Genomic DNA, 13,727 nt, shown 5'->3' with positions numbered 1-13,727 from the left:
GATCAGTGCCCTCCTTCTTCAGCCGTCGTAACTTCTGTTGGTCCAGATTCTTCAGGGGCACAGGAGGACAGGTTAAAATAGTCATCCTCTCCTCCTCAAGGTCATCTAAACAAGCACTACCATTTAAATCCTTCCCACACAAATGTAAATCCTAACAAAACGATAAACAAAAGTCTCAAATAGATACAGAAATAAATACAAGGTCACTGAGCTGGACATTCCATATTTTTAAAGCTGTTCTGTTCTCTGTGAAGAACCACAGCCCCTTCTTGCAAACGGCATACTCAGAAAAAAAAAGTATTTATTCCATATTCATAGAAAAATACACTACTTGTATTAAATGTCCTTGTGCTTAGAAGGAAAACATGAAGTTTAATCCTTATTCTGCAGCAAATTTTGAAGTGGTGGCAGACGGAGAACAAATTCCCAGTATGGGAAAAAAGTTCTTAGCTCAGTGCTGTCCTTCAAAAGTCAAATATAAGAGTTGGTGTCCCGGTGTTTCTGTTTCTTGCCACATTTTCCAAAATGACTGTTGAAACAGAAGGGGAGAGGGGTATAAATGTGAAAAACCAGGCAAATATGTAGTTTAAGTTATAGTCCAAGCTGCAGTACTGAAACATTATTTTTTTCCATAGAAAATTTCCTCTTTCTTTTGTTTGTATATTGAATCAGGCAAAAGTTGTTAATTTAATATTCAAAGCCTCTCCTTGAAACTCATTTATAGCACTAGGACCTGAAATTATTTAGCCAAGGTGCAAATATTCCCCACATATCTGTAGGGCAGTCTGGCTTGCTGTGTGCCAGGAGTGGGAAAGCTGTGCCTAAAGCTCTTCAGCTATAAATCCATCTCATATGTGACTTCTAAATGACTTCACAAATTGTGGGATTGCATCCATGATAAGGGACCCTTCTTCACAGGGTGCTTTGAGGTAATGGTTGGTTTTGTTGAGCAGAGAGTTGCAGACTATGCTTTGCAGCACCTCTCTTGTGCCCTGTTGTTGCTTTTTGGCTTCCAGAGATGCATAGGACAACTTCGTGTCTCTATGAGAAAAATACAATTTGATCACCATACATTTTTTAATAGCCTTCCTTAGTGATATCGCAAAGTTCAGGTTTCTATTGAGAAAAATACCACCTGCTCATGGCATCCACCCAGCTAGGGAATTTACTTTGACACTGGAAAACATCAATACTTTATGACAGTTGGTAAAGTTGGAGGAGAACATCCCCTGGAAACTTCACCCAACTATAAGTAAGAAAACACATCTCATACCTTGGAAGCTGCTCCACATCCTCCACTGTCTCTGGTAATGAGATTCCCTTTGTCTCTGGTAAAAGCAATACTAGGAGGCCACAGACAGCTGCAAGAATACCTACAATGGGCATTGGAGAAATACAAAAGCAATAAGAACATCATTATTTTTTTATTTTCAGCATTTATCCACTGAGAAAAGTTCATTCAGATTGAGTTTGAAGTGAGATGTTTTACGTGCATCAGTTATTTCTGATTAACCTATTCTAAGCAAACACCTCTATGTTACACTAATTTAGCCTATTACAAAATCACTTGAGGGCTGAGCTCATTTGAAGCCTGATCTCTGCAAAGGGAGATCTTAGAAGTCAAAACCCTGAGGTAAGTGCAGATGGGCAAATGGATAAAAACAGCGCAGGAACCAGGGTGGGATTTCTCATGTAGAACAAATCTGCCTTTTCTCAAAGGGCTCTGTCATGTAGATGCATCTGTGTTTCCTGAAACCTCCGAGATTTTCCTGAATACTCTCTTCTTTATCCACGGCCAAAGTAAATTATGTGGTTCAGAATAAAAACTCCTCCTTGGGGAACAGCATTCAGATAAAATCTGAATTAGGAATGGATATTTTGGAATCATTTCCTGCATAGATATAATTCATACAATGTATTAAGTCAAAAATAGAAGGGCTGGAGCAAAAAATCAAATGTTCCCTGAGTTCACTCTGATCCTCTCTGATTTTGTAGCTGTTTACTTAAGACAGAGGGAATTCATGTGTCCCTCAGAAGCAGCAGAATTTAATAATTAGATAATGTGAACACTGTACTTCTATCTATGTCTTTTCTTGAAATAATGGTAATCTTTTAAAACGTCTTTTGTCTTTCCCATTTTGTTTTCAGCTAAAGTTTTCACCAATGCAAATTTCCCCTCTAGAAGCCTGGTTTAGCCACAGACTCCCATGAAATTACAGAACCTAGCTGAAATTTTTCTCAGTCTTAAAGCACTTCACATAGTTTCTTTTCTGCTCCTTCAGTAGAGTTACCTAATCAAACCTGAGTTCTTCCACACTGTGCAGAGAAATCACCTTTCACCCATTTGCCATTCAGCCTCTTGCTCTAAGCACAAAGGTGGAGAAGCACTGCTCTGCAGGGGAGATAAGGCCACGTACTGCTTTTACCCAAAAGAAAAGTTCTGTTCGGAGAAGGATATTTAAACCAAAAGCATATTGTAAATTAAATCTTACTGAAAATAACTAGAGGTAGCTCCAACCAAATGGCGATCCCACCCAGATCACACAGACTTGAACACAGGGAAACACCAAAGTTTCTGCAAAAGACAAAAAGTACCAGATATTAGAGAAGCGCTACCAAACAGAATAGCCAGCAGTTTAAGGAGTAGAATGTAGACGTAGCTCCAAAATTATCTCTTCAGTGTATGCCTTCCACGTTAAGCAGTGGCTATTCAGAGTGGGAAACTCTGGAGAAAACCAAGTTTAACCAAAGGACAGTGAAATAGGAAATGGTGAAAAGCACAGGGAAAAGTTGAAAGATTCCTGGGAGCTTGTGACATACCTCAGTGTTGTAGGGTACAATTCACTGTTCACTAGATAGACAACTTCAAAAGCTATTGTGATGCTCAATCTTCCCAGCGTGGCAACTGTTGTTTTGAGCCATGGGATATCTGTTCATACAAAAAGAAACACTTCTGCATGAAGTGTGCTCTGTCACACCAGCAGAGCATTTCTGAGAGCCCCAGGCCTTTCAGCAGAAATTATACCACAGGAGCACTGCAAGTCAGACTGAAAGGCCACTGCTGTAGGTATCAATCTATAATGGCATTTATTGCTTTCAAACATCATGTGAGGCTGCTTTGGTGAATTAGAAATCACTAGAGTTGATTGATTCAAGATGCTGGTGGGACATAACAGCATGGGCAGGAGAATAACCATCATAAGCTTCCATGACCACATCCAAATTGTGCTCCAGGAAGGAATATTTTTCTATAGAGAGATGTTATGCTGTAAGAAACACTGTTGAATCACGTCCCAAAGCCTTCTGACCCCAAGGAAAGTACCTCTAAAGCTGCACAGAATCATAGGGTCACTTAGGTTGGAAAATACATTTAGGACCATGGAGTCCAACTGTTAACCCAACCCTGCTACTCCACCACTAAACCATGTCCCTAAGTGCCACATCTACACATCTCTTAGAAACTTCCAGGAAGGCTGCAGTAAAATCATTCTCCCTAGAGCAGTCCACCTACCCTTTGTGATTTTTCTAGCCACTCCTAATTATGCTAATCCTGGTCATCCTTCCCCCCCCCCCCCCCCCCACCATCACACCTGGCACAGGCTGTACCTGGCACTGCCCCGTGGGCTCTGCCCAGCTCTCCCAGCTCCACTCAAGCTCTGGTGAGCAGCCACTGCCCTGAATACATCAGCAGGAGCCCTTGGACATCAGCAGGGATGCAGTGGCCACCCACACACAGCAGGGCAAAGCTGCCCCTCTCACTGTGAGCAACCCCCCTCTGAGATCTGGTGCTCTCTGGAAGTGCATGACAGGGAATGTGACAAGCACTTCTGTCACGCTCTTGGGAGAGGGCAGTCTCCTGCTTGGTCTAACCATGACTAGGCAGACAGGGAGGCAAGTGAAAAAACAAGCCTGAACTTGGCACAAAGGGGAGCTCTGCCACTGGAGAGGACTCTGGCACTGATTGTGTTTTCTCAAACCTTCAGTGGAAGAACAAGAAAACATTTCAGTTTTCTCTGAACCAAAAATGAGACACTTGGGTTTTTATTCCCTTCCAAAACAATGAAACAAACCACCATGAAACTTCATCCCATGTTGCAAGACACTGCTTTTACCCTGAAGAGTTCTGTTTTCAAAAATATATAAGAAAAACAAAGGTTGGAAAGAACAAAACAAATCCACATCATCTCCATGGCATCCCTTCAGTCCATCAGACTCCCAAGGTGATGGTGATGTCCATGTGGATCCTCCCTCTGTCAGGGGACTCGAACTGTGTGAGCAACACAGTATGAAGGGGCTCAGACCTGAGAGCTGCTGCTTTTTTCATCTGTATAAACAGACTTCTTTAAAGCAGGACTTGGACTTCAAGTGTCCAACTGCAAGTATCTTAATCCCAAGGCTGTCCTCTCCTACTGACAGAAGGCTGTTGGCAGACCCATGATATACCTTGAGAAACTAAAACCTCTTAGGATGGCTAAAAGAGAAACTAAAACCTCTTAGGGGTGTCCCTCACTTTAATAGGAACAGTTCTGGAGAGGAATAAGCCTTTTTGATGTCCGTTGAGCTGCTGGTCCCCAGGTACAGTAAGGCAAAGCATAATTCTATCATTATATACAATTCAAAGCACCTTCAAATGCCTCCCTAGGGATAAAAAAAAAACTACAAAAAACACCAAACAAACAAACAAACAAACAAACAAACCCACCAAAAAAAACCCAAAAAACAAAAAAACCACATCCCCCCCGCAAAACAACAAGAACAAAAAAAAAACCAAACTCCAAAAAACCATGGTAGGGAAAACACTTTAAAGAAAGGAGAGAAGTGCTGGAAAGCCTTTCTGCAATATCAGACCTTTTCTCTGTCCTTGAAACCAGATAAGAATGGCTTAATCAAAAGCCATATCTTTCTCCCAGCCTCTTAGCATTGTCCAAACCCCTGGGAGAGTGAGGGCGAGGCAACAAGCTCTGTGATGCCAACCACACCGCCTACATTGTGTCGTGGTTTGCATTGTTTTTTTCGTAAAGGAAAAGACTTACCAAGATGACTCACCAAAATCACTGATTTCTTACATCACTGTGTTCCAGGTCAGGGAATGTATTTTCCCCTTATGTTTGTATATTCTTCCCTTGCATTTGCCGTTACAGAGAGTGCAGGGCCTTTATATACGTTTTCTCTAAGGCTACTCCCAGCTGTTGTTCATAACCCATCAAAGAGCTGGCTCTTCCATGTGCCAGGGAAACAAGGTGCTGTGCTACATGCAGATAGAGTGTGCTGTTCCATGACTGGGTGCTGCCTCTATCACCAGATGCTTTTTTTTTACCTGCAGCTCTATGGGCTCACTGTCCTTGCTCAGGGGTGCCATTGGCCTGAAGAGCCTGTCCCAGGGCAGGGAATGAATTACCTTCTGGCAGGAAGGCAGTGATGAGACATGCCACGCTCGCCACAATGTTGCCCATGGCAAAGGGCAGGCGCCGGCCGATGCGATCCATTGTCACTAAGATGAGGAAAGCTGAGGGCAGCTCCACAGCTCCTGAGATGAAGAAGTCCAGGTAGAGGTTTCCTCCGATAATCCCCAGGCGCATGACAAGCCCCTGGTAGATAAGGGCACTTGTGAACCTAAACAGCACAGGGAAAAAAGAGTTGAGAGGCAAACAAATGGTTGCAAGCAACTGGAGAGACGCTAAAAGGCACAAGGGAATCCTTCCTCAAGACCCCTCAGCCAGGTAACAACCTGGGTGACACGGGCACTCACCAGGCGTACATCAGGATAAGCGTGTTCCTCCTCATCTGGGGAGTCCTCACCAGGTCCAGAAAGGAGGGGTTGCTGACCTCCTCATTGCTGATAGTGATCTGAGGAGACAAGTGGGCAGCAGTCAGCTGTGAGCAGTCAGGCAGGCGCTGGTGTGGATGCCATGGGACAGAGAGAGAGAAACGGCAAGAGTTTCTCACAGCGGCTTGTGAGAAATTTTAGGGAGTTGGAAAGATGTGGTAACTTGTTGAGCATAAACAATTTGCAGGTGGTGTTTTTCTACTTTATTTTTCTGTTCCTCTCAAGGACAGCGTGTGAGAAAGATGTTTCTGTTAGTTAGCCAATAGAATAGAACCTATTGTACCACTGTATAAAAACCACGCGGTGTGACGGTGTTCGCAGGGGTCTTAGGATGACGGAAGAGACAAGGATCTGACTCCATGGTTCAGAAGGCTTGATTTATTATTTTATGATATATATTGTATTAAAACTATACTAAAAGAATAGAAGAAAGGATTTCATCAGAAGGCTAGCTAAGAATAGAAAAGGAAGGAATGGTAACAAAGGCTTGTGTCTCAGTCAAGGAGTCCGAGCCAGCTGACTGTGATTGGCCATTAATCAGAAACAAGCACATGAGACCAATCACAGATCCCCCTGTTGCATTCCACAGCAGCAGATAACCATTGTTTACATTTTGTTCCTGAGACCTCTCAGCGTCTCAGGAGAAAAATCCTAAGGAAAGGATTTTTCATAAAACATGTCTGTGACAGCGCAGTTCTTTTGAATAAACCCTTCTTTGCCCCGATCCTGCCTCTCGCCTGTTCCTGCCTCAATCTCAGCACGAGAGCAACATACTGGGACACAGTTTCTGTGTAAATACAGTGGTCAGCAATATTCCAGTCCAGTGAGCAAAGGTGCTGGCAAGCCAGTTTGCTGCTCATAGCACTCCAGAGCAGTGCACAGGTGTTGGAACAGCTAATAACTAGATATGGCTGTTAGCTTTCCTTAATGAGATTGTTCAAAAATCAATTTCAAAAATCCCCAGTCTTAACTTGAGAACGGAAAAATTATTTCCTCCTTGTTGACCTGGATTTACTTGGAAGGTAACAAGCAATCATTGTCACATCAGGGCCACTGGGCACAGAATTGCCTTCTGCCAGGGGTGGCAGGGAGGAGGAGACAGGGCGAAGCAGTGGGCTGAAGGAAGCAGGGAGAGAGGGGCTGAGCAGCAGGCAATGGGCTTGGGAACATCACTGGCAGCAAGATGGGCAGCAGGAAGAAAGGAGGACTGAAAGAAAGAGCAGATCTGTGACATCTATGATCTCGCTTGGGTGCTAACAAATATTCAACCTGTCAAATTCAGAGGGTCCTAAAATACACACACACTGTGCTGAACATGGCTTTTACCCTGAAAAAAAATAACCTGCTAAGTATGAGTTAATGGCTCTCATACTGCCTAGAAAGAATAGTAAATCTGCTCTCAGCTGCCTCCAGTACAACCACAATGAGACACTCAATGAAACTACTGGTTAGAAGGTTTAACACTAACAGAAAAGAGCAGGATTTCACACGGTCCTGTGTTTACCCATTGAAGTTCATTGCTGTAGATAGTACAGAGCCAGAATACTAGCAGGGCCAAAAAGGGATTCATTACATTGATCTAGGCTGTTTTTAACCCTGGCCAGCAGTTTTTAACCGAGCCAGGTGAAAACCCTTTGTTCATATGGTCATTTGGCAAGTGAGGAAGACACAAGGAAGATAAGGCAGAGGCAGTTTCAGTCAGGGACCAAACATGATACTGCCCAAGAACTGGAAGCCACAGCTCGGATTGCTATCAGCTCTCAAAGCAGCTGTGGGGAACATGGGGTTAAACCTGCTATGCCATTTCTAGAAGGATTTTAGGCAGCCTTGCTGTTTTAACTCTCCATTATTGACCCCTCCTGAGAGGAGGCCTGAGAGGAGCAGCAAAGAGAGGAGCAAACCCCTCTCTATTACCACAGCACCTGCTGCTCGCAGAGGTGCAGGAGCCCAGGCCAGAGGGGACACAGGAGTGAAAAGACAGAGAAGCTCCAGGTTATATGAAGATCCATGATGAGAAGACAGGTAAAGCCAAAGGCATTGCCTGAGGGTCTCATCAGCTCAGCCAGGGCTGAGCCCAAAGCTTTCACCCTTTATTTGTTTTATTATATCATAAGGTTGCACAGCTGCTTTTCAGCGAGATTTGGCTGGATGTGTTTACACATGACTTTTTCCTAACTGACTGACACAAAGCTTTGTAAGTTAGACAGAGAAACCCCACAGTTGTTTGAACTTCCTTTCTACTCCCTCTCACTTTTCTTCTGTAACCAGAGCCAAAAGTTTTCTTCAAAGCACTGCCACTTGTGCTGCATGCCAGAGTCCTTAGTGAGGCAGGCTGAGGTTGCTGGGTTTCTGCACTGCTCTTGGACTCTCCATAACATGGTTATAAAGCTGCCATGTCTGTTGTTTATAAGAACAGGCTGCCAGCCATCAGTTGTGACTTTGTGCAAATATGGTTTTAGATTTCCAGAGGACTAAAGATAAATTCAGCACAACTGCCACTAGTATTTTTATGTCTTAATAAAGTCAAAATAACTCCCAGCATGACTGAGCACTTTTTTATAGATGAAGAAAAAAAGCACTATGGAGAGTCAACACTTTGCAGGAGGAAAAAATCCTCTTTTTGTTCTTTGAAGTCAAGGAGAGCTTTGCTATTCACACCAGTGCAGTCAGGAATTCAGTGACTGGGCCCATGTTTCCAAAGATTTGAAAACCCTGGATGAGCCCTTTATAACTTCCCTCACATTTTCATGTTCCAGCAAAATTACATATCGGTTTTCCCACAATTATTTTTGTGTACATAGTTCTACACATGCTTAATTCTTCATGGGCCATGCAGGCTTATACATACATGGATGTATATAATATTTACATATGCAATTTAATGTAAGCAAGAAATATACATGTCTAGATATATTCTATAGGGTAGGAAAAAATCTGTAGATAAAGGGACAGGTTTTGATCCCCAATTCTCATAAGAAGTAGCTCTACTCAGAGGTTGCAGTTCATTCTGGTTTTGGATGGAGACCAAGAATTAGAAAATTAGTTTGAAAAAAGTGTCCATGATAGGATAAATATGAGCAACTGGAAAAAAAGAGTTTATAATTTAGAATTAATTTAATAAGTTCTGCTTGGCATTGACCTACACCAGTGTCATAACTCACAAAGCAAAAGCAACAAATATTTATCCTTTTTCATATAAAGGTCATCTGTGGTTTCTGCATGCCAACAAAAACCCAAAGCTGCAACATCCAGAGCCGTGTAAGAGACTTGGCTGATGAAATTGATGCAGACATACTGGAAAATCTGAGCCCAAGTGCATTGAGGAATAATGCCTCTCACTTCTTCCTGAGCCTCCACACCTGCAGCACTTAGCCTGAAATTCTGGAGCTGCTTCATGAAAGAGAAGTCTGATATCAGTTAATGTGAGAAATACCCTTGATCCATTACCCATGCACTTCCTGGAGATGCTCTCTTTTCCCTGGGCACAGCAAAAGGATGACAGAGATTCTATATTAAAAAGGTCCTAGGAACAGATCCAGTACAAATCTGGATGTCTGGAGGTTAACCTGTTACAGCTGTGAGTAGCTTAAGGTCATGAGCATGGATACTTTTGAAAAAAAAAATAAAATACAACTCTAAAGAAAAAACAAGGAAAGACACATCTTTCTGACATGATGCTTTGAAAATGCTGATGTTTAGAGAGGAATTTGGTGTAGGAATGTGGGGCTGAATGTGGAGAGGAAGCTGCAGAAGCACAAAATTCCTGCTACATGACTTGGGGCACCTTGGCACTGCATAATTCTGACCTGGATGTGGGAATCACACTGGTGTATATGCCCCAGCAAAAGACTATAGATTCATAGAATCATAGCAAGGTTTGGGTTGGAAGGGGCACTAAAGTTCATCTAGTTCCAGCTCCCCTGCCATGAGCAGGGACACTGTCTATTAGGGGCTCAAAGCCTTGTCCAGCCTGGCCTTGAACACTGTCCAGGATGGGGCATTTACAGCTTCTCTGGGAAATCTGTTCCAGTGCCTCATCACTCTCACAGTGCAGATTTTCTTCTTAATATCTAATCTAAAACTGCCCTCTTCTGTGTGAAGCCATTCCCCCTTGTTCTGTTCCTTCATGTCCTTGACAGAAGTCCCTTTCCAGCTCTCTTGTAACTCTCCCTTAGGTACTGGAAGGCAGCTCTAGGGTCTCCCTGGAAACTTCACTTCTCTGGGCTGAACAACCCCATCTCTCTCAGCCTTTCCTCACATGAGAGGTGCTCCAGCCCTCTGATCATTTCACAACCCTCCTCTGGACTTACTCCAAGAGCTCTATGTCCTTTCATAATCTCATGTGGTTTAACAAGGGGTTTAACAAGGTGCTGCACCTGGGTCCAGGCAACCCCTGGTATCAGCACAGGCTGGGAATGAACAGACCAGGAGCAGCCCTGCCCAGAAGGACTTGGGGGGTTCTGGTGGGTGAGAGGCTGGACATGACCCAGCAATGTGCACTTGGATCCCAGAGAGCCAGTTGTATCCTGGGCTGCATCCAAAGCAGCGTGGCTAGCAGGGTGAGGGAAGGGATTCTGTCCCTGTGCTCTGGTGAGACCCCACCTGCAGTGTGCATCCAGCACAGGAATCACAGAATGTTTTGGGTTGAAAGGGACCTTAATCACTCCAGTTAACCACATCTGTTCTCACTGAACCCTAAGTCCAGTGCTGCAGTAATCCTGGTCTGCGAGCCAGACACTTGCTACCAACACAGGACAAGCCAAATGCTGCAATGTCATAACAGCATTATTTGCATTAAATGCATCAATCCTTTCAAGTTCTGTCATGACTGCTGGCCAAAGGACTGTGACTCTAACACTTATCATTCTACTTTGTGAATAGTGAACTCACACAGAGCTGCCTCAGCTGTGAACTTTGCAACATATTTTCTCCCTGTTGGGATGGAAGCAAATTTATACTTGAAATCTAATTTCCTTTTCCCTTAGAGTTGTAAAAAGAACTTCTAGAAAAGGAGCCAGGAAAGTGGATCATGCTATCTCCACTCGCTCCGTCACATAAAATGCTATGAAACACCATGGTCCCTCAGGTTAGTTTCTGATATTTCCCACAAATTTTTAAAGTAGGAGTGTTACAAAAGACCTGATTCCTTGTTTTGCAAGCTTATGTTTTTCAGCCTGTATATTTCCAGCCAGTTCACTTTTCCCATCTTGCAATTAACAAAGTAGTTGTGTGACTGACAACAAACTGTTCTGGTGTGACTCTTCAAGAGTGTTGTCCATCCCTTAGAGAGAATGCATTTTAGCACCACTGAACCTTCCAAAGCTTAAGAAAGCTTTGGAAAAGCCTCTAGCTCAAACACATGACTGTACCTCTGAGTAATGGGGTGAGAGAAATTTCCCATTGTGTTTTGCAATGCTGCGCATGATTTCCAATGCCTTCTCTCCCTTTTTGCGTGTCAGGAGCCAACGTGGAGATTCAGGAACCACCCTGTAAGAACACAAAACTTGTAAATAAGGCTTTTACCTTGTAACATCGTAAGTAAACCAAAGACTTTTATCTTTTACCCTGTGTTAACACAAAACACAGATTTGTCAGTCTTTGGGACCCAAAAACTCTTTTGAGGACTGCTTTTCCAGTCAGCTTTCTGTAAAATATTTGATCCTAGTGGGCAAGAAAGAAGAAAAGAGACTACATCAATACTCTGCAAAGCTGAAAAATCAGAAATTTTAATATTGTATCTGCACAATGGTTGTCAAAAGTATAACCAACAAACAAAGAAGGTTCCTGTAGAACGGCAACAATGAAAGCCAACACTAAACACGTAGAGTAACACATGGAGGCAGATCAGGAAGCTCCTGGCTGTATCACTGTAAGAGACACACACATTTACTTCTTTTATAAACTGAACACAAAGCAATACCGCTGATGGGTGCTTCAGTTTCTGCTAGCCTAGGGTTAAGATGATTCACTATTTTAAGGTTCACAGCAGGCAGTGTTTAAGGAAACAGTGTTCAGGAGGAGGCCCCATGGGTTAGTCTCTTGGGATCCATCCCACAGGACTGCTGCACTGACACAGGTGTTTACCACATCTTAGAGCTCTGCTTTCTCATCAGCTGTACTGCCCAGCTCAGGGGACCTGAGGGCAAGGTCAGACTTTAACTAAGTATATAATGGAAGGCAGAAGTGGGGTCTCATGGCTGATGGGAAAAACCAACTTCGATCAAGTTAACTTATAAACAGAGCAGGGTTATTTGAAGGGCCAGTTGTGGCTGATCAGAGAGGCAAACTATGGGCAGAAAAACTAGAGTAATGTATGTCTGTGATTCACTAAAAAGGAATTACAGATTAAAAAGTCAACAATGTGCAAATATCTTCTTCCTAACCTACATCTTCTACTCTGGAGACTTGGAGCCACAGCAGGACTCCCAAAATGCTCAAATAGCAATAGCAATAATGACAAGAGCAATGACTGCAACATTACCAATAGTAGAGCAGGAAGAGGAAGTTGGGCAGTGAAATGGCCAGCTGGATCCCCTGCCAGGTGGGAATCAAGTATGCAATTCCAGGGAGAATTATAATTCCGAGGGTAAAGAATATCTGAATCACGATTCCAACCATCCGCTGATCGGAACCAACGATCTCCGTCACTGAGCAGAGACAAAGCCACAATGAATAACACAGAAACAAACCCAGGTTGAAAATAAATTATTAGAGCTGAACTATAAGGAAGGCTATGCTGTATCAGGCCACAGTTGTGTCTCGCCCAGCATTTTGTCTTCAGCAATGTAGGCACGTCACTGAGGCTGGCCAGGGCAAACACGAGTGACATCTCCTCATCAGCTCGCCCCCCCTTCTCCAGTCAGAGGGGTTTCTGACTTTGTGTTTGCTACTGGATCACATAGGGCCACAACAGGGGGTTGAGATTGCATCATGATCATGCGCTTGGTGGGAAATCCTTAGCACTCTTCCTGGTGCAGTTTTGGCACATGCCCCAGACAAGGGAATCCTTCAGGCAGAGGCTGCTCACAGCAGGTAATATGGACAAGGTATCTGTGGGGAAGAGAGTTTAACCATATCATGGTTGCTCTGAGGGTAAGGTATGATCCAGTCTGGTTTGTTAATTCATTTGGAAAATTTTAGTTTTTGTTGTTTGGGGTTTTTAAAAATCATTTGGTAGATTTTTTATTTTGTGAATGTGTCTAATAGCTCTGAATGAGTCTTATAGCTCTGAAATCTATGCTCATATTTCAGGCAATATCCCATGGCCATGACATCCACAATTGAGGTGAGCAATGCATGAAGGAGTGCTCCTGTTTTTTCCAAAACTATATTCACTACAACACCTTCAGACTAAAAGGAGAGGGTTTTACCTTGGCTTGCAACATAAAGAAAAAATATTTATTATAAAAATTTTATTTTAAATTTATTTATTTATTTATTTTGCTGAAGGAGACAAAAATGTACAAGTAACAGTGGTTTGTTTTGGCTGGCAATGCAGAGAGATATGACAGCATGACCATTTTTGTTGACTATCCATCACCTCTGCATAGCTCAGGGGCAACTCTGTTGCCTAAGAATAGCTGATTAGCACTGCCCCCAAAAGAGCTGAATTGTATGGAAAAGCAAAGGGAGGTTATTGGAGCAACCAGAAGCACAGATCAAGAGCTTTGGGAATGTATTGATAGCAACCTCCCTCCTGGTGCAAACAAACCTATGATCTGTATATGTATGTTTCTTAAAAAATGTTAGGTTGTCAAATACTCTGGGTGATCCCAGGAGATAAGAGCTGATCCCTGAAGGGATTTGGAAGGAATCACTCTATCCAAGAGTTAGGCACCTTGCTTAGGCCTGCAGTAATACAGTGTTCCTGAGGTTCTCAGGACGTCTGAATATTACACTA

The 13,727-nt window shown here is 43.2% G+C and overlaps 1 protein-coding gene across 1 annotated transcript in view; it reads right to left on the bottom strand.

Annotated features, from left to right (window-relative positions):
• Positions 1-390: 390 nt before the first annotated feature.
• The window catches only part of SLC22A3 (solute carrier family 22 member 3), a 25,739-nt gene continuing 12,402 nt past the window's right edge, over positions 391-13,727 (bottom strand). Inside the window, exons 4-11 of the mRNA XM_005425651.2 lie at positions 12,309-12,474; positions 11,197-11,314; positions 5,750-5,847; positions 5,399-5,613; positions 2,821-2,929; positions 2,493-2,575; positions 1,274-1,373; positions 391-529 (exon numbers count right to left, since the gene is read on the bottom strand). Coding sequence (XP_005425708.1) covers positions 472-529; positions 1,274-1,373; positions 2,493-2,575; positions 2,821-2,929; positions 5,399-5,613; positions 5,750-5,847; positions 11,197-11,314; positions 12,309-12,474 — 947 coding nt within the window. The 3' untranslated portion in view covers positions 391-471. The remainder of the gene's footprint in view (positions 530-1,273; positions 1,374-2,492; positions 2,576-2,820; positions 2,930-5,398; positions 5,614-5,749; positions 5,848-11,196; positions 11,315-12,308; positions 12,475-13,727) is intronic.

The sequence above is a fragment of the Geospiza fortis genome, unplaced genomic scaffold (genome assembly GCF_000277835.1).
Source record: "Geospiza fortis unplaced genomic scaffold, GeoFor_1.0 scaffold217, whole genome shotgun sequence".
In the NCBI taxonomy this organism is placed as follows: Eukaryota; Metazoa; Chordata; class Aves; order Passeriformes; family Thraupidae; genus Geospiza; species Geospiza fortis.
This window is presented reverse-complemented; position numbering and strand designations above follow the sequence as displayed.